We start from the raw sequence: 27,617 nt of genomic DNA, 5'->3' as shown, positions 1-27,617 counted from the left end.
ATTAAAAAAAAAATAAAAAAAAATGTAATTATTGACAATTTTGTTATTGCTTTCAATTTCAGTTGCTTTTAAATTATAACTTCAAATTTTTGAAAATCAAATTTCATCAAATCTTTCACATAATTTTCTAAACTTTCGTTTTTCGTCAACATTTTTCATTGTATTACTGAGTGAGAAAGCAAAAATTCTTTTATGCTAAAATTTTTTTTGTCAAATTTTCAAAAAAATTTCTATGCAATTTATAAAAAAAAAAAAAAAAGAAATAATTTTTAATTATGCAACAAATTTATCGGTTAATTTCCAAAAGATTTTTGTTCAAATTTGCAATTAGTCGTAAAAAGCATTTAGCCGTAAATTGCAGTTAATTGTAAATTGCATTTCTTTTTTTTTTCAAATATGTGAAATTGTAATCAGTTGAAAGACTAAGTAATATTTTCTTATCAGATATTTTTGATAAGCAATGGAATATACGATAAAAAAATTGGATAATTTGTTATTGCATATTAAAATAAATAAATTAATCACAGCTGATAAATTATGCAAAAACAAAAAAGCAATGAATAATGTGCAAATGAAAATGAAAAATCATAAATTGTTGAGCAATAAAATAATAAATTTATATAAACAAAGTTTATTTTCTATTCTAACATTTTTGGTTTGTTTTTTGTTCTTACACTTTTGGAATAAATTTCGAAGTACTTTTGAATATGAATTAATGAGATTGTTTTCTTTTTTTTTTTTTTTTTTTTTGAAAAAAAGGAGAAAAAAACAATAAAAAAAAATTGAAAGAAAAAAATGAATACATAAAGAAATTTAAAAAGTTTTTAATTTTTATAAGCAATTAATTGTTAATCAATTAAACATACAAAAATCTGCTAAAATATTGAAATTTAAATTGAAGAAGAAGATGAAAGAGTAAGAAAGTTCTTAGTTAAATATTAAATTAAATTATATGATTGAATTTTTGAGAACATAATTTTTTGAGTGATTTTGATGACGTTCACTATGACTTAATTTAAGCTATAAAAAAATCATATAAGTATGTGTGTACACTCTAATCATCCTAAAATATTTTTCATTTCGTTTTTCGTTTTTTTTTTTTTTTAAGCTATGATAAAATTTAATTTTGATAAAATGAATTTTTACTGCTTACATTCAATTTCAATGAAATTTTTGTTGTTTTTTCATTTCTTATTGTTGAATGAATGAATGAATGAATGAATATAACAATGAAAAAGAAAAATGATAGTAAAAATATAAAAATTTATTGAAAAAAAAAAAAAAATTTTGACAATATTATTTGTTATGCATTTATAAAATTGAACAAAAAATAACTCATTGAGATTTTTTTTTTTTTTTTTTTGCAGTGTTTTTTTTATTGTTAATAAGAAATAAAGAAGAAAAAAAAAATTATTTATCATTTTAATTTTTCATTTGATTCTTATCTCATTTTAATTAGAATATATTTTATAATTCTGAACTTTCTTTTTTTTTTTTTTTTTTTGAATTTAAATCATTTTCTATAAAAGTAAAAAGTATAGCAAAAAAAATAAAAAAGTATAGCTATTTATAAAAAAAAATAAAAAAAGTATAGCTGTTTATTAATATACTGAACACTTATATTATTTCAGTTTAACGGATAAAGTATTGATCAAACAGAATATAATTTTGATTTATAATTTAAAATTTAATATCTGTCCATTTTAATGAAATGATCATTATGATTGTTTATCTGTTCATTGTTAAGAAGGTCAAAAAATTTAAATAACTTTGATTGAGGAAAACTACTAATATCGTCTATATATTTATTTTAAAAATTTTTAAATCATATTAAAATTGAATTCATTTGTTTATCACATCTATCATTGCTTTTATTCAAATGCACACTACTATAATAAGTGTGACTAATCTAATTAAACAATACTCTGAAATTTTATTTCTTTTTTTTTTTTTTTGCTTAGAAAATTCGTAAGAAAGAAAAAAAAAAAGAATTTAAGATAAAAATTAGTTTTTTTCTACTTCATTTCATTTATGCATAATGATAGTATTATATATCATATTTATTTTAATTTATGAAAAAAAAGAAAAGTAAGTTATTTCATTTAATTAATTATTTTTAACGATTAATTAATAAAAATAAAAAATTGGTAATTTTATATAAAAAAATAAACAATTTCTATTAGTTTATATAATAATTCATACTTATATCATACAATATCTTACTTATAAATTAAAAAATATTACTAACATAATAAAAATTTTGCATATTATTATAATGCTTTTTATCACTAACTAGTTGGCTTATTTATTAATGAATCAAAAATCATCTTTTAGTTATGTTTAGTAAACTGATTATTGATATGCATTAAGTACTACTATGACAAATAAATTTTATCAAAGATTCTACTAGCTGATAACGATAACAAATAATAATAATAATAATGTTTATGAAATGTTGATTTATGTTAAAGTAATAACATTCACTGATTAAACCAAGTCATTTTATAAAAAATTTATTAATTAATTTTTATTTTTATTTGCTTGCAATCATAATGTAATATAATTATTTAAATATGTTTGAATTTGTTTACACTTATAATAATTTATTTATAGCATATGAAAATATTAAACATAGCAATTATTAAGGTATTATTTATGAATGTGAAATCATATCAAAATTAATAATGTTTTGCAGTAAAATACTAACTCTTTCTGTTTATTATACTTTCTTTAATTTCTTTTCTTGTTTTCTTTTCCTTCTTTTTTCTTCATCAAATATTTTCATATATAAGCATTATTCTTATCAAATTTTATTCTTATATTTTTCTAAAATTTTTACTTTTCATTTAATTTAATTTATTTTTTTTTCTCTTTTTCTATTTTCATTCGTTTGTTTTTAAAAGTAATAATTCAGAAATTTGTAATGCTTAAAAAGATGGAATAAACTGTTTATTTTATTTTTATTTTTTTAAATGAAAAATTTTGATAAATTTTCTATTTTCATTTAATCTTTAATAGTTTAATATTTTTGTATTTTTTTTTTATTCTGCACATTTCCATCACAATAAACAAATATTTGAAAAAAAAAAAAAGCTGCAAAAAAATTGCTATTTAAAGGCTTTCATTACTTTTTTTTAATTAAAGTTTCTAAAAAGAAAATTGACCGCCTCAAAATGACATATGAGGCGACAAAAAGAAATGGATAATATGATCCTCGTAAAGTATTTGAAAATTTCACTTTAAATTATCAAATTTCTTCAACGAAGGCCAAACGAATGCTGTAAAGGAAAGGAAAGATGTCGTCCGCTTTCTGTGATGGCAAAAGTCATTTAAGATAATTTCAACGAAAAGTAAATTCTCACGAAGGAAAAGAAAAGAAAAGCATTTCCTTTCGATGACACTTCAAAAGGAAGTATTCATCATTGCTTTATAATGAATGCATAATTAAGATATTAGAAGAGAAAATCTATTATTAAGAGGTATAAAATGCTTTAAAATCATTTTAACTAATTTTTAAAGTCAAAAAAGAAAGAAAGCATTTCATTCTTTTCTATTCTCTCTAAAAATAATCGAAACAATTTGCAAAATAAAAACAAAAAAAAAAAAAAAAAAAAGTTACAAGTTGTTTTAATTTTTGAACATTTCAATCTAAAACGAATGTAATGATAAATTAGTTAATGTACAAACATTTAAAACATTAATTCATTAATAATTTCAATCACAAAATCAAATGAACAAACGTGAACGTATCACGTAATATTTTCAAGTATTATAATTAATAACATCGATCACTTTTTAACAATACTGATAAATCTTTTTAATCTTTCAAAATATATGCAAAATAGCAATGCCTAATAAAGTTTCCAGTTAAAGAATATCTGTAAAATTATCATTGATATCATCGTTGTCATTTGCCATATCAGTTTTGATAATTTGTAATGATAATTTTTCTTTTTTATTAATATTTCACAAAATCATTTCTATTTTTACTATCATTTTGTGCAATATCAATAACTATAAGTTTTTCAGAGATTATTGCAAAGATTTTAAAAGAATTACTGATAACAATTGTATGTATATCTCTGATAAGCATTAGTTAATGATGTGATATTTGCTGATAACAATTGTATGTGTTAAAAAAATCACAAAATGTTTGTCATCAACGAATGAAATTTTAAAGTCTAATTTTTATGCTAATAATGTGACATTTTTTTTTTTTTATTTTTATTTTCTTTTTATTCAACAAGTCAGAAACATTTCAAATAGTCATTAATTCATTGACTCAAAAACTCTTGTCTCATCCAAACATCACTATACCAATCCATTAATGGCTTCAATCTTTTCCATATTGTCCTTTTACAGCAACAAAAAAAGAAAGAAGGGAGAGAGAGAGAGAGAGAGAGAGAGAGAAAGGGAAAGAGAAATCTAATAAGAGAGCAAAATTATACTGAATTAATGTTTGTCTCGGTCTTTCGTCTCTTGTCACCTATCCAATCTACCATTGTTTAGCTGAGTTTAAGTCTCTTATCATTATAGTTTCCTTTTTCCTTTTTTTTTTTTTGAATTTTATAATATTATTTAAAAACAAATATATTTTATATATTTCTATTTATATATGATGAAGCTTAAAATTTTTCATTTCTTTTGTTTGAAATTAGATATTATAAAATTTAAAATTTTCTCATTGTATTAAATAGAAAAGAAAAAATTTTTTAACTAATTATTATTATTTATTGTGATTAATTTGGATTAATTGACATGTATTTTTTGCAATTTTTCTTTTTTTTTTTTTTTTTTTTTATTAATTTAAATTATCAAATTTTTAGTTCGAAATGATGAAAAAATTTTTTAACAGAAACATTTAACTTAGATAATGTTAGACTGTTTGATATATTCTTTCGTGTTTATATCAACATGTATGTTGACACTGTTTAACATAATGCTTATTCGTTTGATGTAGCGCCCTGTCACATCAACAAAAGTGGTTAAATTGGCAGTCTTAGTTGTCTGTCGACTTTCTTCAAAGCCAATAATGCTAAAAACGATAAATGTTAGTTTAAGTCCTCTTCCGCTCATGAGAATTCCCTACCACATTCTTTAATTAACTTTACCCTCTAAAGAATAAACTCTTCGTTTTATTCTCGAACTTCAATAGTTAGCAACAATCTTTACATAATATATTATATTTGAGTTTCATTCTTGGCATAAATAAAATGCTATAACAAAAAAAAAAGGCATACTTTTAAAAAAATTCAAGTAAATTAAAAAAGAAAAAAAAAAAAACCTTAATGAAAAAAAAAAATTTTTCCATCAAACTATTATAAAGATTATATTATTAAATTATTTCTCGTCAAATGCTAATCATTTAGCTAATAAAAATGCTTTCTACTACAAAATTTAATATACGATCAGATAGATAAATTATTCATTTTTTTTTTTTCAGCCATATTATGAACAAATGAAAGAAGAAAAAAACATTATGAATTTATTCTATTGAAATTACTAAATATCTCAATGATTAAAACTAATGAAATATTTAAATATTTGTCAAGAGTGGATCAATGATGATAGCAGGACGTTTACGTAGCAGTTTACGTAATGATACAGTACAACAAGCTGGTCAGTAATATCTTTTCTTTTTTTTTTGATTATTCAATTTATTTTTTAATTTTTTTTTTTATATCACAGCAACTGTCTTAGTGTAATATTTTCTTTTTTTTTTTTTTTTTTAAAAAAAAAGGAAAAGAAAAAGGTGAAAATGAAGAGAGCACCAAAATATCATCATCATACATCTATTTGATTTATGCCTTTTCAAATAAATTTCATTGAAAATATCATTTAGCTAACTCTTAACATTTAATCTTTTTTTTTTTAACGAATCAATGTGTTTCCATTGCAAAAAATTTTTCACTTTAAAAAATTACAATTGTTCAAAAAAGAAAAATCTTATTATTGTATAACTTAGTAGGCTTGTGAAAAATATTTTAAAAAATTGATCAATTGTAAACTTTCAAAGTTCATATAATATAGGCAAATTTATTCAAATTATGAATAGCTAGGTACTAAACTGATTTTATTTTATCATTTAATGTTAATCTGTTCAAATAAAGTTTAAAGTTAATAAGCCAGAATGAATTTCACACTAACCACTATCTATGTTATCATATTTCATGAAGAATGCAAACATTTCGGTATAAATAAACAACAAATTTTTAATAAAATTTTAACTATATTATCTAGTCATAACTTCACTTTTATATTTTAATTTTATATATTACACATTCTAAGTTTAAATCTATTTACTTTACTTTTATATTTTAATTTTATATATTACATATCCTAATTTTAAATCTATTTACTTTACTTTTATATCTTAATTTTATTCCAGTTTAATAAAAAAGCTTCTCCTAATAAGAACAATTATATTATGCTATTTTTGACTGTTTTTTTCACATGCAAACAAAATTCATTCTATCTGCTTTTGTTCATTTCAAAAAGAAAAAAAAAATACATTTAAAAATTTTTTTCTTATCAGTCAATTTTAGTTGAGTAAAATTTCAAAAAAATTTCAAAAAAAAAAAAAATTTAGTATTCAGGTTAAAAGTTCTAAGTGCAATCGATTATTATCAAATTAGCAAATCAGAGTTGAAAGAAAATTTTCTTGTGAAATGTTAAAACGACTAGCACTGAATTTAATAGATTTGAAAGTACAAAAGAAGTTCAACTAACTACTAAATCTAAACTTACACAAACATTAACTAACACTCAACAAAAATGTTGTAAAATGTATGCGAATATAAAACTAATTTACTAATTTAGCATATAAAATGTTAACAATATATTTATTAACAATATTATTATTAATTAATTTTGCTAAAACTTAAATTTTATCATTTATTAAAAAAGAATAATTATGCAATGATTATTAATTAAATCAAAAATTGTTATTCAAATTCATTTTTCTCTTTTACATTTTGATTCTTTAATTTAGTATAATATTAAAATTTGGTTTCACATGAATATTAATTAATTCACATGCAATTGTATCTTACCTATCTTTATGCATACTTTTTAAATTTTTAAAATAACGAATTGCATGTGGTTGTAAGTTATTTCTTTTCTATTTTTTCACTGCGCAAATTGTTTAGAAATGAATTAATTGTATCTTTTATTTTTAAATGCTTAACCAATCCATTATTATGATGATTATTATTACTTTTGCATGCATGTTTCATTGCAATTAAACTGACTTAAGTCAGAGTTATAAGAAATCTCTCTGAAACATTTCAATGAATTATTATAAATATAAAAAGTAAAAAAATTGATATACTTAATCTGTATTATCATTTATATTTTTATTTGTACTTTTACTTTGTCACTTCTTTATTACAGGTAAAAGCATATCGTGTACACCAAATATTTTTTTGTATTACTTAAATTTTAAAGAAACTATTTATAAAATAAAATATCATCGATTCATATTTATTTTTTAATTGATTTAAAATAATTTTTAGTATCCAGTGAATCTGGTGCAATTTATTTAATACCCAGAGAAAAGCATCGAAATATTAACAATAATAAAAATGAAAATAAACGTCTATCACGTGAACGTCATCGTCCAGTTGCTGATCGAAACAATGAATTTGATTGGATTAATGAGAAAAAGATTGTAAAGTATGTCTTTTTTTTTTTATTTGTTTATAGTAAAAAAAAAAAAATAATAAAATGAAATTTTTTATTTAAATTTTGAATTAATTTTTAAATATTTTATTTTCAGTAAAAAAAAAATGCAATAAGGTAACAAAATATTTCATTGAAAATTACATATTCAAATTTTATTATATTACAAATGCATTCTTTAAAACAGTAAAATACTTCAATATTTATACTTTAAGTATTTTTTTTTTTTCTTGAATAACTAAATTAAGTGTAAACAATAACATTTCTCATAAATGTCAAATAATGAAAAAAAAAAATTTTAGTGACACCAAAATGGATATGCAAATGTCATTGGTTGAAACTACAAATACCTACGATTTTCACTTACTTTTAAATATTGGTGGTACACATTTTCGTATTCGTTACTCAACTATACAGGTATTTTATATATGTAAATAAAAAAATTATAAAAAAGTTAAGTTTATTTTAAAGTTTATTTCTATTGAATTATTCATAATATATACTTTTATACCAATTTTTTTACCAAAAAAAAAAAAAAAAAAGAGGAAATTAATTAATTTATTAATTGCAGTATCGTTGTCCAACATCATTATTAGCTGAATTTTGTCGTGAAACGCATGCAGCACGGGTTGAAAGTTGCAATGGTTATTTATCTGATACACGAGAATATTTCTTTGAACGTTCGGGAAAATTATTTGAGCCAATTTATGATTTTCTAACAACTGGACATTTTCATCGAACCAGTGATATCTGTTGTGAACGACTTTTTAAAGAATTAGATTTTTGGCGAATTAAAAAGTTTGTCATTTTCTTCTTTTTTTCTTTTTTATCTAACTTATCACAGATTTTTTAAAAAAAAAAAACATATTAATAGCATAAATTTTTTTTCTTTTAATTAAAATTTGATAAATCATTTTTTGATAATGTTTTTGATTAAAATTTGATAAATCATTTTTTGATAATGTTTTTGATTAAAATTTGATAAATCATTTTTTGATAATGTTTTTGATTAAAATTTGATAAATCATTTTTTGATAATGTTTTTGATTAAAATTTGATAAATCATTTTTTGATAATGTTTTTGATTAAAATTTGATAAATCATTTTTTGATAATGTTTTTGATTAAAATTTGATAATTTATTTTTTGACAACATTTGCTAATTTTTCTTTTTCCTTTTTTTTTTTTTCTTCAACAATTAACACTTTTTAATGATTATTAGCTAAAAATGATTTAGAATTGAGATTTCATTCGAAATTGCAAATATATATTGTGCATATGCATTACTCAAATATTAGCAATGATTTAAATGATTGATCGGTGTGTTTGTTGAAAATCGACAATTTTGAATTATTTTAATTAGAAAATATATTTCTTCGTTATTTTTAAAATTTATTTTCAACTGGCATATAAATAGAGAGCACCACAGAAATCATTTCAATTAAAAATTCAATTTTTTAAAAAAAAATTTTTTTCACTTAGTTTTTTTTTTTTTTATAAATTTAAAAATGACAGAAAGCCCTTTGGCTTAAATTTTATGTTTTAGTGCAAAAATATATGCGAAAGCAATATGATGAGTGCAAAAAAAAAAAAAAAAAAAAGAAAAAAGTAGGCAATAAAGCTCATCGATGAAGGAAATAAATTTAAGTTTTATAGCGCAAATCTTCTTAGAAGCTTAAATTTCGAAGATATAAATATCGAATCTAATGTAGTTAAGTGATAAGAGTAATATCAATCAATAAGAGTAACAAGTACAACGAATACTTTTTAGACATTGGTAATAATGCTAGAATTTTACTAAATTCATAGTATCTTATCAGTACTATGAATCCTAAGTGATAATGATAAAGTGATTATCATTTCCATCTATCAAATAATGGAACATTTATTATTTTCAGGGATTTTTTCGCTCCATGCTGTATGATGATTGCTGAGAGTGACGATGATGAATTAGCAAACGAAGGCAAAGATTCTGTTACTTATGGTTTGTTTATTCAGGGTCAAAGGTCTTTTCCTGAAAAGAAAAGAAGAAAGAAGAAAGGAGCTTTTACTCTAAAATATCAAAATGATGTGATATATTTTTTGAATTTGAAAAGAAGCAATATGATCTAAAATAAAACTTTCAAATATTTTGACATATTAATTGCAAATATTAACTGAGTTTCTCAATGATTTTAAAATTAACTTTTTAAATTGTTCTACTCTCAAAGTGTATGCAAATTTTATAAATGTTAATTTTGAACTTTTGTAAAAATTTGCAACAGCTAATATGAAATTTCATTGATTTCTCTTCACTTTAAAGATGATGAATTTGATGGTGTTTGCTTTGATGATCAACGGCGCAAATTGTGGCTTTTAATGGAAGATCCTGGTACAAGTACCGCAGCTAAGGTTAAATTTTTCTAATTTTATTCCACATTGTGATTGTTTGAAAAGTTTGTGAAATTTCTTCAAATTTTATTTTTCATTTCATTTTAATCTTTTTAGACTTTAATTTACTTTTAATGCTAAAAATTTTTATACTAAAAAATTTCAGATTTCTTCGTTCGTTCTTTTTTTTTTTTAAGAAAAAAAGGCAAAATAAAAATTTCCATACAATTTTTAGTTTTCTGTTAACTTTTCAATAATTTATAATATATTGCAAATACAATTTTATTAAGCATTTCATATTTTAAATAATTAAAAATGAAATAAAAGTAAGAAAGAGAAAGAGGGAGAGAAAGAGAGAGAGAGAGACAGAGAAGGAAAGAGATTTGATGTGACATATTATTATTGCAGATTTTTGCGCTTGTAAGCATAATGATGGTGATAGTATCAGTTACTGGTATGATACTTGGTTCAACACCAGAATGGCAAAGTGGCAGTTATAATATGAGCGCAACGGGTACAAGACTTGATTTTCGACTTCATTCCACATTGGAATTTGTTGAATTGGTAGTTTATGATTATTAAATAAACTTAGTATAAAGTAGTGGACAGAATACTTAAAGTTAGAAATTAATTAAAAAAATTAAAGAAATTAATTTTTTATCATTTATTAATTGCTAACAGATTTAATTACATTATCAGAAAAGTAATGCCATTCAATCAGAAATTAGTAATATCATTTCTTAATTTAGGAAAATGTTCTGAAAAAGAAATTGGAATCGATTTAAAAATAGAAAGTTCAAAAAGTTGTAACTATAAATAAAATAAAAATTTGCAAAATTTATGACTAGTATTTGGTCATCATTTATTTATCAAAAATGTTGTACATCAAAAATTTGAGTAATCTTTTTTTTTTTTTTTTTTTTAACTTTGCTAATTAATGCATGAAAAAAAGTGAAAGAGGGAGAAAGAGGACGAAAGATATGAAGTATAATTATGAGATTAAATGTTTAATTAAAATTTTAATTTTGAATACAATTTGAAATTTATTTTCAGGCTTGTATAATATGGTTTACATTTGAATATTTCGCACGGTTTACTGTTTGTACCCAGAAAAAAAAATTTGTATTAGAACCATTGAATATCATTGATAGCTTAACAATAATACCGTTTTATGTGGAAATTTTACTTTCAGCTTGCGGTAATACATTCTCTCTTAATATTTCAATTATTTAATCATAAATTTAAAACTTTTAATTGCAAAAAAAAAAAATAAATAAATAAAAGTAGTACTTAGGATTATAAATTTCAAACATTTCTACTCACTCTTAACTATCATTTCTAATTATCAGAATTATCAGAATCGATTAATTTTCATGACCTAGTTGTAATCACACTCTGGCTACGATATGCATATAACCATTCAAAAAAAAAATTTTAAATATTATTATTTATATCATTTTAAAATCATTTTTCTTATTAAATAGAATAAAAGCATTAAACGAAATGATTTATCAGATGAAATGATCTGAAACTAAACTATTTCTTTTTGATATTAACAAAATTTTAAAAATATATATTTGCTGACATAAGATATTATAAATGAAAGATCAATATATGACTAATAGTGACGCAATGATAATTAATTAATTTTATTTATACTCTATTATTTGCATTATATAATCAGTAGCTAATCTTATGACAATAGCACTAATTAATAGCAGTGCTAATAGCTGTGATAATTATAATTATCATAATATTATCACGAATCATTTTTCACTCACAACAACATATCAGTACCTATTTTAAAAGTAATAATTGTAATTAGCACACTTAGATATTAAATGATTGTGTTATAATGCATAAGTATAGCAATATTGATTGAAACTGATTGAAATTAGAGTTTAGGAATAAACTTTTCAAATATTTTTTATTAAGCATTTATTTGTATTCAACGAAAAGAGAAAGAAAAAAAATCAAAACTCCTTGTTTTTGAATATTTTTTCATGTAAAAACTGCAAGAAATACTAAAATTCCGTCTCACTTTTTTTTTTTAAAAAAAAAATTAAATGAAATTATCACTTCAATTTCATTTAGGTTTCGGAATAAATACATTTGGTGATTTTCGTGGCTTAGCAATGGTAATGCGTGTGGTACGAGTAATGCGTGTAGCACGAATATTTAAGCTTGCACGCTATTCCAGTGGCCTGAAATCATTTGGTATTACTGTTAAGACTAGGTAAGTAAATGAATTCTAATTTGTAGTCAAAAATTTATGTTATCATTCTTATCATTCAATGATATTTTGTAAAAATTACAAAATATTTCAACTTATAAATTCTTTTTGTTTTGCTATTTTTAGTTGTTTTTTTTTTTAATTTAAATTCTATGAAAAATTTTGCAGTCTTCCGGAATTATCAATGCTTACACTATTTTTGTTCACAACAGTAATTTTCTTTTCAACTCTAATGTATTTTGCTGAACGTGATGAACCAAATACAAAATTTAAATCAATTCCGCATGCTGGCTGGTGGTATGTCACATTATTTATACTTTCTTATTTTATTTATTTATATATTTTTTTCTTAATTCATAAATTAATCAGAATTATTTCCAATAATTTATTAAAGTACAATTAAAGGCAAAAAATCAAATGTTTAATAGTAAAGGTCAATATAACTTTTAAAAAAGGTCAATAAGATCAATAATCCATTAAAAGCAGAATTGTTTAATCCAATCTGATAATTTAATTTTTACATATCAAAAAATTCCAAATAATTCTCTTACTTATAGATCAATATTATAATGATATAAAACATTTCATAAGCGAAAATATCACAAATATTTTGTTTGAAATGATTTTTAATCTTTTGAATTCTTATTTTAGGTGTATCGTTACGATGACAACCGTTGGTTACGGTGATTATTATCCGGAAACATTATGTAAATTTCATTTATTGTAAAAAACTTTTATATCAAATGCAAAAATATTCTCTTTATATTATCATTCTTCTTTTTTTTTCACTGAAAAAAATCAAAATTTCATATCAATTTTTTTTCTTTTCTTTTTTTTTTGATAAAAAATTTTGAAAATTTAGATTTGTCCTTTTCTTTTCTATTATTTTTTTTTTTTCAGTCGGTAAACTGATCGCTAGTTGTGCCAGTATATCCGGTGTATTGGTATTAGCCTTTCCAATAACTATGATTGTTGAAAATTTCTCTCGTAATTATGATAGTGAAAGGAAAGACTTTAAACGAATACAGCAAAAACGACGAATGGCTAAGACTTATAATTAAATAAAATTTTTTTAGATTAAATATGATCTAATTAATTTGATTAAAATTTTTTTAATTACAATATATTATGGGTTATGGTAGAAGTTTTAAATATAATATGTATTACTGAAGATGAAATGATTCATTAATTCAATTATTTTAAATTTTGATTGTTTCAAATTTAATGATACAAGAAATGAGACATAAGCAATTAAATAGTAATATGATATTAAATTATGCTAACTGTTTGTTTAAAGAAAATAAAATTTTAGACAATTTTATAATTACGATTAGAACAATTTCATATTATTCAATAAAATTTGTAAAAACTTTAAATATTAAATGTTGTAAATTTTTCAAAAATTTTTCGTTTTTTTTTTTTTTCATTTTTTTTTGGTATCGTATTACTGGTAATATTTGAAATTTATTTTTATTCCAATTTGTCGTTCATTTTGATACATACACACTGCTTTGCTATTTGAGGTTATCTTTATTCATCGGTGAATTTATTAGTTTCTCATTTATTAATGAGAAAGAATTTGTTTAATTAATTTGTATCATTCACAAAACACTCTTATCATTCATTCACGAAATATTTCACTGATGATATCACTGATTACTGATAATAGATTTTACAGGGTATGCATGATGAGGTAGAGAAATTCATTTGTGTGTTTATGTTTATTTGCATGGATATGATTAACTTATGAGTTAGAGCTAATCAAAATTGTTACCTCGACTAAATGATCCATGTAAAATGCATACAGGTAAATGTCTTCACACATTCTATAAATTAAATAATTAATTAATTAATTGGTCATGCTCAATGATTTCATTAAATTAAATATATGTGAAGACATTTACAATCGCTACTTTGTCTTTTTATGTAAATAAAAAAAAAAAAAATGTATCCATTTAATTTATTATTTGTTGAAATTTCAATTTAATATATATTATTTGATAATATAATAAGAGGTGATTTTAAAGCTTTATCGAATTTGATTTTTCTTTTTCTTCTTTAATTTATTATCACATATTGCCAATTTAACAGTTTAGAAATTTAAATTATAGTAATAATTTCTAGTTATCAGATAATTTTTACCATTCATAGCAGCAAAGAAATGATACAATTAGCTTTGTGCCTGTTAATGAATGTTAAATATATAATTTTATTAAATATATGTATATCATTTTTATATAATACTTCATTAAATGGATTAAACAACTCATTTGTTAAATATGAAATACAAATTTAATAAACATCGATGATAATAAATAAGTGAAATAACATTAAAATTTACAATTGCAGAATGGAACAATACTGCAAATAATAATAAACATATGATCAGTAATATATATTTCTAATAATATTTAAATTTTTCTTGAGTTTTATTGGAAAAATGATAGTATCAAAGAATGTTGCATCATTATCATTATTATATGTAGTCAACTCGAATTTGTTTTCATCATTAAATACTCGATGCAATCTTTGTGATGCATAAAAGACTTGTTAAAGTTTGCTGTATGATGATACCTGCTGTAAAATAACCTGCTAGAATTAAATTATTTTCCAAATGATTCCATAGTGCTGTCGTACAGGTGAGCTGAAATTTTATGAAATACATAATTAGTAAAATTGTTGTCTTTTTTATTAAAATAATTTATTATTTTTAAAATATTTCTCATCTATTTGCAATAAATTTTGTTTGCATAACTTACTTAAAAAAAAAAAAAAAATAGAAATTACAATTAGAACTTTATTTTTTGCTATTATAATTAAAAATTTATCAGTATCACTTTTTTAGAATATGCAACTCTTTTATCATGATAAGATAACGCCATTTTGCTATCGAATTAGTACTAAGGAAAACTGATAATAGCTGATTAGAACTAATCACTACTTAACAATTTGAGACAACATTTCATCTTAAATTGCCTAATTTTAAGCAAACCTTTTATAACAAATGTCTTTGTTAATGTGAAAATTAAATGATAAGAGTTTATTTTATTACTATTTTTAACTCACTTCATTTAATGCTTACTTTTAACTCTAATTTTATATCTATTATTGCCTGTAAGATAAACACGTATCATTTTTAAATCATTCATCTAACAATCGATCTGATTAATTTACCTGGTTGACAATCATACATCTTGATAAGGTATCATCTCTTGCACTACAACATTTATACTGAAAATTAAATCATCTTTTTCTTTTTGAAATATATTAATCAGCTAGAATAATTTTACAATATTCTAATAATAATAATAATTTCTTTTCAAATTGTGAAAATTTTCCTATACAAATTTAAATTTTACAAAGAATTGCTATCACTTTATTATTCTCTCTACTACTACTTTATTCCTAATTTGTCACAAATGTCAAACCCTTGATGTAATCGTCTTCATATCATCCAATGAACCATTCAGTTCATCTGCTAAATTAACATATCGAGTTACTGTTTCTTCAATCTGTATAATATTTATTGTAAAATTTAATTCAATCTCAAAATCATCATTTTTCTTTAATCTCTAAATTATTTACAAAATGTTAAAAACCATAAATTATTTTCGATTTTTTTAGCAATAAAGTAATTTTTCTTTTCTTTTTAAAATTCTTTCTCTTCGATCGAATTCTTTTTTCTTTTTTTAAAATTAGTGCCACAACAAAATGAATAATTCTAGCTAATTTATTTGCAAATTTTCCATTAATTCTAAACATTTCGTTCAATTTATTCAATCAAATTAAAATTGTCAAATGCTTAAAAAAAAAAAAAAAAAAGAAAAGCTGATAAAAAACTGATTAGACATACTGTTGGTTTGTAAAGAAAGATGAAAAGAGCAATTGCTAATTCAATAGCTATTAGCATCACTGATGTTATCAAGTTTAGAATAAGTGTCGCACGATTTGCAAACATTGCACCACAAACACCAACAAAGCCAATTAGAGAAGCTGCAATCCCACAACCACAAATTACCCAAAATGATATCGTCAACTGCAATTAATTATTAAATTACCCAAATTGATATTGCAGTTGATTATTAAATTACTCAAAATGATATCATCAACTGTAATTAATTATTTAATTGTATTTTCAGTTACTTTTAAAAATAATAGTAATTAATAGATAAAGGAATATAATATCAAATAATATCACTTTTTTGCATAAATAATCAGTTGTATCACCAGCCTACAGTTTAATGAAAAACAAATTCCAAATTGTATAATTTAGTAAATTTTTTTTTTCAATATTAATTCGAAGCTTTCTAAATAATGCAACTTTTTTTTTTGAAGCAAAAATTTAGTAAAGAAATTAGATATTGAAAAGAAAATAAAGTAAGTTTATGTTTAACATTTTACTAGTAGTCTAAATTTTAATAATAATCATCATTTTTAGTTTGTCATCAAGCATAATTCAACTTATTTAAATTTGCTAAACTTACACCAAGTCGAATTTGTTCTTTCACTTCATTCATTTCTTCATTTTCATTATTAATTCGAAGAATATTCTTTCGTATCATTTCCTCAAATGTTGGATCTAATCGAAGCCATAACGTTAGTCCAATTACAGTAAGACCAATAGCCTAGAAAAACGAACAATTCATTATAATTTTTATTAAGTTTAATTATATATTTATTATAAATTATTTCAAAGAAATTTTAAAATGAATTAGATGATAAAAAAAGAAACCTGAAAACTTACTAAATATAAAAATGTTAATATGGTGAGAATGCCATTGATAAAAGTTTGACATACGCCTCTTCCACCCATAATTATTGCAAATTCTTGAAATCGATTTAAAAATTTTAGCAAATGATCCGGTTGAATTGATATCTCTATCAAACAATTTTTTTTTTCAATTAAAATTTAATGCTTAAAATTTGTCAATTCTTATTGATGATGTATGATTGCAGAGATTTATCAACAAATCGATATTGATTGACAATTTATCGATTGATAGCTCTATTAGAATTTCAGAAGGTGAGAAATTCATTTCTCGTTTTTATAATAATATAAACCTGAAAAATTATTGAATTGATTTAAAATTTTTCATAAAAGATTTGATTAAAATTACTCGATTTATCGATGAATCTAATAAAATTGAAAAATATATTTTTTAGTGAAGTTGGAATAAATGTAAAAATGAAAGAAGTGAAATTAAGAGGAATAAATAATCAAAAAATGTTAGGTTAATATTGCAGGTTATTTTTTAATAACTGTCATCTTAGAAAGGAATATGATTAAAATTTGAATACAGGGAATTATTTTACTAATCCATTCTAATTATCTGTATTCGGCTTTAGTAATTAAAAATTTAATCGTATTAGGCGCATATCAGTGTTATTTATCCTCGATTTCAACCTTAATTTTTAGTTTAATCATATTCCATCTTCTCAATTGATAGATACATTTGCTTAATATATTCGATGAAACTGATTTGGTCATATCAATGGTATAAAATTTATATGCTCGTTTTATTAATCACCAAAATCATCTTAGCAGTTGTTATCAAACATAAAATTGAGTAAAACATTTATATTTAAAATCCTTTATCTTTTTTTTTTTTTTTTTAAATCTTTTATTATAAAATTGAGATCAGAATGTGACTTTGTCAGATAACAATTTTCAATCAATTATACAATCCCATCTCTCTCTCTCTCTCTTTCTGTTAATCTGAAAGCTTGAAATTATTTAGCATAATATAATCAAGTATGATAACAACATGTTTCTATTTGAATTTAATATTACTTTTTCAATAAGCAAATGACTTTTTCATCTGCTTGCAACAAATCTGAACTTTTCACAACGATTAATCTTCCTCAAACGTGAAAATATGTAATATCACGCATTACTTATGGAAATGATAATGGTTGATAGTAAAAATTATTTCTTGATTATTTCAATGAAAATGAGTTGATAACAATTTATTATGATTGATAACAATTAGTGCAATTATATTGATTGTATATTAATTAAATAAAAAAATTTTATTGCACAAGTTCAATACTATTAATTTATAACTTTCATAAATTCTAGAAGAATTATCACTTTGATTACAAAACATTGCATATATTTTAAGATGCATTATTGAATCAAAAGAAAATTCAACTGAAATTTTATGAAAATATTTATATAGCATTTTCATCCATGAATTTTTTTTTTTTTTATCAAAAGCTCATATCATGATATGGAAGTATTATCAACAGCAATAACTGGCTGTAAAACATATCCATTACGATCAAGCCGTTGTCGAAGTTCATCGATAGTTTTGGTTGATGTTGATAATGATGATAAAATTGATGATGTTGAAGAAGATGAAACTATTCCGCTAGATGAAGTGGAAAATGTGATAGCACTGGAATGCTGTGTTGACTCTGAAATAATAAAATGAAATGCTATTATTATAAGCTAACGGTGTTATTCAGAAAAATTACTTCAAATTTTAAAGAATTTATGTAGTTAGCCAATTTGTTCGTTAATTAATTCGTATCTATGGTAATGCTGCTAGGTTACGCAGTACACATTTCTTAATCAATCTTTGCCTTATTTCAAGGAAAAAAAAAATAGTGAAAAACAATAGAATTTATTCCTTATTCATAAACAATCTCGAAATTTGATACTACATTAATAACCTGAACAAAAACTACAACATAAATTACGGTGATAGCTAACTTATGGAATTAATTAATAGTACTCCTCCCCTCCCCCTCTCCCCACCCCAAAAAAAAGCTTTAAGACGAGAAAATGTAAATATTTTAGAAAAAATCATTTCTACTTAAAATGATAAGAATATCATTCACTGATAATAATAATAATAATTTGATGAACATCTTTGGATGAAAAAAAGAAATCGCTGATAATGATAAGTACTGAAATAATAAAATGTCAAAAAGTCATTTGCTATCAAGATAAATAAATGGATGATTTCTAGGCAAATAAAAAAAGATTTCGCAGCTAATTACAATAATGAAGATAAAACTATTGAGGCTGTCAACAATCAATTAACACTATTGTGTATTAAATAATTAATATATGAATGATTAATAGATTCCCATTATATAACTGAAATTTTTCAACAAGCCGGTTGTCTAACCGGAAAGAAAATGGGACGATTTGTTTTTTTTTTTTGTTTTTTTCGGAATGAAGAACAAAAAACCATTTAGAATTCTCAAACGAAGGGAGAGAAAAATCGTTTATATGTGACAGATTTCATTTGTTTAAATATTTTAAAAGGTTTTAAAAAAAAAACTCTCGAAATTGTGGTTTTCACTCAGACAGTGTATTATATGGTAGACTTTTCGGTTTCGATTTCTTCTTCATTTCTATCTGCTATTATTATGTTATATATCGATGAAAACGACAAGAGAGAACAGAGATGATAATTTTGGAAAATTTTATAGTTATTATTTAAATTATTTAGTTGGTGCTTGGAGAAAATAGTTGTATAATTATAATAATTAACTAGGATGAAAGAAAAAAAAAAATTATCCAATGAACTTGAATTTCACTCAAAATTAACAGTAGTATAATTTTGAATTTTTCAGGCTGTAAATGATAGGTTTGGAAAGTATTTGATGAATAGTGTAATTATCCATACCTATAATAACTTCAACTAAGTAAAAAGTTTTTGATGAAAAGAAAGCTCTTACATTTCAAAGCCCTATTTTTTTTTAAATTAATTGCTATCATAAGTATTAGTAAATTTTAAAAGACTGCTATGTTTGATATAAGAAAAAAACAGCTGTTCATTAAATAAAGTCCTATTTTTCTAAAAAGGAAAAAATATTCTGCGAAGATTAAATTGTTTTCAAATATAGATGATAATTAAGTTTTTTAAAATGACAGCAACTGAATTTATATTAATTAACAATCAATTCTTACTGAATACTAGAACACTAATCAAACAGATAACAATAATATGAAGTGCTTTATTAAAGTTTTGATAACACTGTAAAGTATATGATTTTACATATTTTTAGAAAATATAAACTGGCGTTTTTAAAATAAACAAAATATATATTTGTATCTAATTATGATTTGTTTTAAAAAGTTTATACTTTGCGAAAGCTTTCTAGTTACAATTAAGAAATCCATTAAACAGCTTTTCCTTGCAAAATTATGAACTCCAAATCCTAATATAATCAGCATAGACTTTCAAAAGTTCATCCTCACCTTGCGGTATTCCTTTACGCTCCCAGTGATTCTTGAGTTTTGAAACTGATAACAAACCGCAGTCTGCTGTATTACTAGGAGGCACTCCATTAGGTGACTTAACTGGTGATGCATATTTTTCTATGTTTGGTAGAATATCAGCAAAAGCAGGTCTCGATTTCGGATCATGATGCCATGCTGATGTTATCATGTATAGAATATGAGCTGGGAACTGAACAGTTGGATGTGGAGGTAAAGGTGGACGACCTGAAATTCAAACTTAAATCAATCTTAAGTAATCACATATAACATACTATATTCGTAGTCAAATTCGTAGCAACTATGCTAAATTAACTTTCTTGAGTTCAGTTTTTTTTTTTTTTTTTTTTTGAATGGTACTATTGAATGCTTTATCTGTTCAAATCACTGATAAAATTTTAAGATGAAAAAAGTGAAGATGAACATTTTTTATTGGAAATTAAATTCTCAGACCTCGTTTATAAGCCATCTCAGCCGCAGCAGCAGCGGGTTTTAAGTGAGCGAACGGTAGCTCTGCAGCATGAAGCTCCCAAATGCATAATGCATAACTGAATACATCTGCTTTTCGATCATATCGACCGCACTGAGTAAAAATTTCAGGTGCCATCCATCGAAGATTCTAGACCAAACTATTCGTTAGAGAAATAATTTTGAAATTCATCTTTGTAGACAACACAGATAAATAAAATACAAATGGGAAAGCAAAAAATTTCATTAAAAGCACAAAAAAAAATCTAATCTCATAATATTTAAGGCAGATAATAATTTGCTCTTCGTCTATTCTCATTCAGATTACTCACTAATACGAATACTTTTCAATTTGAAAATTTCAACAAACATAACATACGCCCGGTTGTTTAGTCATATTTTCATCGTCATGTTGTGCCATAAAGCGTGATTCACCGAAATCGGCCACTACTGCATGTCCATCTTCATGAAGAAGGATATTATGAGAATTGAGATCTCGATGAATCACCGGTCGTTTAGCAAGCTCATGCAGATATCGCATCCCACGTGCGACATCAATTCCTATATTTAAACGCAAAGCCATTTCCAGAACCCTTCAATAAGTTTCTTTTTTTTATGCTGCTCCTATTAATTAAAAGCATACAAAAATTGATGATTTCATTTTCTCATACAAAACTATTAAGTATTGTAAGCAATTTTTAAATTTGATTTATTTTAATTTTTTTTTAGTATTTCAGCATTTTCAGAATTTTTCAGTAAGCTATTTTTGTATTTTAGAAATTCAAATCGATTTGTAACTAATATGCATTTAACTGCAACTGAAAACTTACCGTTTCTGTTCATGTAGCAAAGAAAATAAGGATCCATTAACAAGAAATTCTGTAATGATTGCAAACTGCTGTAAAAAAAAGCAAGCACTGATAAAGAATTTAGGAATATGCAATTTTATACCTAAAATTCTTTAAAGAATGAAAGTAAAGTGGAAAAATCTCGAAATGGATTAAAAGGATCCACTTAATTTTGTTATCAAAAAATTAAAATAAAACTAACACTTGGATCATCCAAGCATGCACCAACAAAATTAATTACATTAGGATGTTGCAGTTTACTTAAAATTGATACTTCACGACAGAACATATCAACTTCACTCTTGGAACCAAATGCTACTGCGCGGTATCTGCAATGTGATTTTTTTTTTCACTCCTGAATTAAAAAAATTTGTCACCTCGTCAGAGACAAAGATATATCATAATCTACCTTTTGATAGCTACTATTTTGCCGCGATACGTACCCTTATAAACTTTCCCGAATGAACCACTACCGATAGCTTCCTGAAACAAAGTTTGCAATGAAGCAAAAACGTTTATCAATACTTCTGTTCCTCTCGGTAATACGATATGAATTAGAAATACCTGAAAATCAACATCTGTTAATGAAAGATGGAACTGACTGCAGAGTGAAGCTCTTAATTGCAATATTTCAGCTTTTTCTTTTGTCACTGACCGTAAACGACCAAGTGGACTAGGAAGTGGTGTATAGCTGCTTTCGCCAGAACTAAAAATTAATTAATTGAGTACTAACATTGATTATAATATAGAAAACAAATTTCAAATTTCAGTATTTAGCTGAAGATTGCATCAAAACTTTTCTCAACAATATTGCTGTACAGTCTAATTACATTAGATGAAATATGAAAAAAAAAAAAAAAATGGAAACTAAATCTTTTATTTAGAGGTGCAAATACCTATATTCAGAACAAACATCAGAATCTGGACGTTTGTTTGCATAATACTTAAGTAAGGCTACAATCTGATCGTGACCCTTTTCATATGCCCAGATAATAGGTGTTTGCTGCTGATCATCGTTGAGACTAGCAGATGAGACGGATGAACTACCAGCTGTAACTGAACTTGCGGATTCTTTAGACAATGAAAGCATCGTTTGAACTATAGTTGATGATACTGGTGTACTGCCTGAAAGAAATTACCAAACAATCCACTTTTATTATTATATGATCAAAAAAATTTAATAACATTGTCGAAAAAAAAAGTTGGAATTATCGGATCTGTACAAATGAATAGGCTTTTGCGTTAATTTCGTTTTAGACAAGAAACAAATTCCACGATATCAAATTAAATTATGATAACATTTCTTGCTTCATCTTGTAAGCAAGTAACTGAAATAATTAAACTTTCCAAATAGTTAGAGAACAATCATAAGCTAAAAGATGATTTCATACCATCTAATTAAAGGATACAGAATAACTGAAAAAAATCTTGGAAAAGATGAAAACTTGCCACTTAATGTTTCACTTGGCAAGAGTGAATAATCAACAGCTCGAGCAGTTAATGATTGATCTGCACCATTATCTAGGAGAAATTGCACAAATCGTAAATGTCCATGATAACATGCGCTGTGCAGAGCTAAAATTTTGGGATATTATTTTGGAAATGAGCTAAATCAAGTTCATAAACAGAACAAAAGATCAAAAAGATCACAGATCATAAAACAATACTTTTCATTAAACTATGTTCCGAATTCTCAACAGCAGTGTAAAGTTTTGAAAACAAAATTTTTTGTTTGAAAAAAAATTTTTCACTTTTTTCTAAAAAAAAAAAAAAAAAAACGTTTTGTAGCATAGAGACAATCTTGGAAAAAACCTACCAGTATGACCATCCTGTCCTTGAAAATTGGCATCTACACCAGGTTGTTTCAACAAAAAAGCTACCAATTCCAAATTCCTACCATTTGTACAAGCTGCATGTAGAGGTGTTTCGGAGAAAACATTTTCCTATAACAGATATAAAATTCATTTTTCTTTTTTTTTTCTGGTAACAATACATAGAACGAAATGAATTCTTAAGTTTTTCACTGCTATCAAAAAGTTACCATATTCAGAGTTATAGATCCACCGAAATCTAACAATCGTTTTACTGCATCCAACCGTCCTGCATAACAAGCTGTATGAAGCGGTGTATCACCGTAAATATTGGTTTTTAAAGCTAACTGAAAAAAATAAAATTTAGACAATTATTTAAATTTAAATGCATAACTGTGACAGCAATTTGTGATTAATCATGAAACTCTCGTTGCTTATATACATATATATAGGAAGACTTGTACAACTGTTTATGAGTGATTGTAACAATAATCATAAGAACTTTCTAATTATTCAATGCAATGCATTATTTTTTTTTCGATTTTTTCCTAGTTTAGACACTGTTTAAACTGTTCAGGGAGAGAAAAAACTATCTTGATCAATTTAAATTGATCAAATTCATTTTCAACTTAAAAATTAATTTAAAGCTTCTACACTGCATTTCGATGCATTTTGAGATTGATGAGGCTAAATTTTGTAAGAAGAGCCACATCTACACGATGCTAAAAATAGAAAATATGAACAAAAAGGTTTAAAATATGTTATAATTACTCAATGACTAAAGATTATATAATTTATTAAATAATACTAACTTCTTGATGTCCAGCACCAATTTTTAGGAGTAATAAGTCAATAATTCCAACGTGACCTGTTTTAGCAGCGAAGTGTAATGACGTATTGCCCTCATCATCGGTCAGAGTTGCTATTGAAAAATGCAATTTCAAACAATAATTAAGAACAACAAATTATGAATGAAACTAAGATATATGTTTGTAGTTGCTGAAGCACTAATGGCTTACAGCTCAAGAAATTCATTAATCAACAATTTCTATGTGAAAAAAAAAATTAGTAATGTCGTTGAATGCGTAGAATATTATGCTTATGCACAATTTAAAATTTTCTAAAATCAATAAGAAGTTTGAAAAACAAACGATCGGCATCAGCTTCTAGAAGTGCAGAAACAATACTGATTTGGCCTTTATTGCTGGCCAGATGCAAAGGTCGATCTCGTACTCCACCACAAGCATTTGGATCAGCTCCACGTCTCATAAGCAAACGTACTATCTGCAATGCAGCAATTTATCAGCAAAAAAAAAAATAAAAGAGTGATATCAGTCATGAATTAAAATTTTGTAAGATAAAAACTTATCTCTCTAGTCTCAGCTAAGATAATAACCAAAATATTTCATACCTTTTCATGAGCAAAATAAGTGGCACAATGAAGTGGAGTGAAATTTACAAAGTCAGCAATTTGTAATGAAGCACCTCGATCGATCAGCTTTTCTACCATCTCAATATTACCACACATTACAGCCAGATGAAGTGGTGGTAATTTGTTGCGACCGGAGAAATCAACATTTGCTCCAGCTGCTAATAGCTTTTCCATTGTTTCAATTTCATCCTAATAGATATAAAAATTATGTAATTAGAAAGACTTCACTAACAAAGACTTATTTTAAATTTGGAATTCTGATGACAAAATACAAAAAAATTTGTTACTCGAATATCTTATAAGCATGAAAATAATTTCGTCTGGGCAAAGAGAAATAAGTTAATCGACGATTGTTGATGACAAGAATTAAAAAATGACTAAAGCAATCGAATGAATTTAAATATACCAAATATATTTCCAATTTGTAATTATTTGTCAGTAATAAATTGAAAGGTAAATCACTTGTTAGTAGCTATTGATCGTTTAAAAATAAGTTCACACAATTACTAGAGTAGTTAAGATAAAGAATATGTATCAAATGATATCTTACCTTGTAGACAACGAAATGAAGAGCAGAAAAGCCATTTTTTGAGAGATGTTTGAGAAGTGATTCCTTTTTCATATCATCATCACCACATGCTTCAAATAGAATGGCAACCTTTTCAGATTGCTGAAATAAAATTCTTAAATTTTAATTTCAAAAAAGTTATATTGAAAAAGGACACGGAAAACACTCACAAACAGATTCTTGATTATAGAGCTAAAATTAAAGATACCTGTTCCGAATGTCCAGCACAGATGAGATGCAATAATGACAACTGATGGTCTTCAGTGCGTTCATCCAGATTTTTTAAACTTTTCAACGATTCTTCCAACGTTTTTAGTGTACCTTGACTAAAACAAAAACAAAAAAAAAAAGGTGTTATTTGCTATCATCAACAATTGTTATTTGCATTAAAAAAAATTTTTTTTCGGATTTCGAAAGATTATACTTTCCAAAAAAAATATTAAAAAAACTTTTTTTTTTTCAGATTTATCTACGAAAATAAGATAAAATTAACATCTTGATCCAAACATCTAAACTTACAAGCATGCATTTTGCAGCATATTCCAAGCATCAAAACGTGGTTTAATATCATCATTGAGCCTCGATCGTACCACCGCATAGCCTTCACTAATTTTTTTCTTTAATTCATCTGAAAAAAAAGTTAACTTTTTAAATTGGTTCTATCATATGACCTTTTTCTAACACAGCCATATGACTTTTTTTCTAATAAAACTATTCGAATCATATGATTTATTGCATTATTAAATATATATATATATATATATATATTATATATATAATATATATATATATATATCAATTTTTTTCCCGCATTTTAACTTTTATTAAAAATAAAGTTTTATTTCTAACAAAAAAAAAAAGAAAAAATGAAAAGCAAATATAACCTGCGCATGAAGATGGTGGACGTGACTTATAATTACCCATAATTTTTTATAAAATATCAAGAAATGACATAATTTAGAAACAAATATTACATTTATCAAATCCAATAATGAATAATATAAAATATTTATTTAATAAAGCTAGCAAATATTTTGAATATTATAGCTAAAAGAGTAGATGCAGATAACACTGTTGCTAGATAGACAGATAGATAGATGCAAGCAAACAATTTCCATTCAAATTTCACAAACTTCTCAAATTGCTCTTCTGCAGATTTCCTCTTCATCTTCCTCTTCTTCTTCTTCCTCTTCCACTGCTACTATCACCACAACTGCTACTATATCTTCCACTCTCTTCAATGTGCGCTGACGGATGATGATAATGCCGCCTTTGCTTAGTTTATCATAGGCTGTATTACATTTATGCAGCACCATAAAAATTATTTCATATATTTCAAATTTGAACAAGCATTAACAAATGTTTATCAGCGGAGTGATAGATATGAAAAACTGCTAAAAATATCACTTTTAAAAATAAGTGAAGGTGATATTTTAAACTTTTTTTTTATTATCACTTAATTTTTGAATCAAATTCATTGATGGATAACTTAAATAAAGCTAATATTTAAAAAAATAAAAAATCTGTCTGAAGCTGTAGCTATATTAAACCTCTAAAATTTGGAAATGTTATTTGTGCATCTTATGTTCTTGCACAAACAGCACAAACTAAAAAAAATATTTTTATGTTTGTGCATTTTATGTTAATGTTATTTGCAAAAAATCATATTATTAATTTAAAAAAAAAAAAAAAAAAAAAAACAAAATAAAACAAAACAAAATAAAACTTTTTTGAATTTATAGCCAAAAAGTCAAAATATGTATGAGACGTTGTGGATAACCTCAAAATAAAATATATAAATATTAAATTACCTAGTTTTTAAATTTCAAAGGATATCTTCAAACATTCTGATTCAAATAATTTGAAGATTTGTTCCTCATTACTCTTCCTATATGCTAACTAAAGAAGGTTTAAAAGTTTTTATGTTTATAAAGTTTTTATGTTTATTAAGTTTTTACGTTTATTAAATGTTTAT

At 24.1% G+C, this 27,617-nt stretch overlaps 3 protein-coding genes across 5 annotated transcripts; 1 reads left to right on the top strand and 2 right to left on the bottom strand.

Moving 5' to 3' along the window:
- Positions 1-5,561: 5,561 nt before the first annotated feature.
- Bm8644 (cation channel family protein) lies at positions 5,562-13,343 on the top strand (the record flags this gene model as incomplete). Of its 2 annotated transcripts, XM_043076388.1 has the most annotated exons (12): positions 5,562-5,619; positions 7,515-7,674; positions 7,983-8,097; positions 8,252-8,478; positions 9,578-9,663; positions 9,982-10,070; positions 10,458-10,613; positions 11,103-11,247; positions 12,144-12,285; positions 12,451-12,579; positions 12,934-12,989; positions 13,183-13,343. In XM_043076388.1, 12 exons carry the CDS (start codon positions 5,562-5,564, stop codon positions 13,341-13,343), a joined length of 1,524 nt encoding a protein of 507 aa, XP_042932322.1. The 2 variants fall into 2 exon arrangements, with proteins under 2 accessions (XP_042932322.1, XP_042932323.1); XM_043076389.1 differs by lacking the exons at positions 5,562-5,619; positions 7,515-7,674; positions 7,983-8,097; positions 8,252-8,478 and having other exon boundaries at positions 9,600-9,663.
- Positions 13,344-14,791: 1,448 nt separating this feature from the next.
- On the bottom strand, positions 14,792-17,095 carry Bm6479 (uncharacterized protein; the record flags this gene model as incomplete). The annotated part of the gene is made up of 6 exons (XM_001895539.2): positions 14,792-14,926; positions 15,457-15,513; positions 15,711-15,794; positions 16,136-16,318; positions 16,767-16,907; positions 17,027-17,095. 6 exons carry the CDS (start codon positions 17,093-17,095, stop codon positions 14,792-14,794), a joined length of 669 nt encoding a protein of 222 aa, XP_001895574.2.
- Positions 17,096-18,505: 1,410 nt separating this feature from the next.
- Positions 18,506-26,566, bottom strand: Bm2331 (Protein kinase domain containing protein; the record flags this gene model as incomplete). Of its 2 annotated transcripts, XM_043076386.1 has the most annotated exons (19): positions 18,506-18,699; positions 20,498-20,743; positions 20,969-21,134; positions 21,363-21,576; positions 21,814-21,881; positions 22,034-22,160; positions 22,241-22,314; positions 22,396-22,537; positions 22,728-22,952; positions 23,277-23,406; positions 23,648-23,774; positions 23,873-23,989; positions 24,455-24,564; positions 24,794-24,926; positions 25,054-25,263; positions 25,625-25,744; positions 25,851-25,968; positions 26,162-26,270; positions 26,527-26,566. In XM_043076386.1, the coding sequence occupies 19 exons, from the start codon at positions 26,564-26,566 to the stop codon at positions 18,506-18,508; spliced, it is 2,670 nt and encodes an 889-aa protein (XP_042932320.1). The 2 variants fall into 2 exon arrangements, with proteins under 2 accessions (XP_042932320.1, XP_042932321.1); XM_043076387.1 differs by lacking the exon at positions 26,527-26,566 and having other exon boundaries at positions 26,162-26,181.
- Positions 26,567-27,617: the final 1,051 nt, after the last annotated feature.

This window comes from Brugia malayi, assembly GCF_000002995.4.
Source record: "Brugia malayi strain FR3 genome assembly, contig: Bm_v4_Chr1_scaffold_001, whole genome shotgun sequence".
NCBI lineage: Eukaryota > Metazoa > Nematoda > Chromadorea > Rhabditida > Onchocercidae > Brugia > Brugia malayi.
Note: the sequence above shows the minus strand (reverse complement) of the source record. Positions and strands in the feature narration are given on the sequence as shown.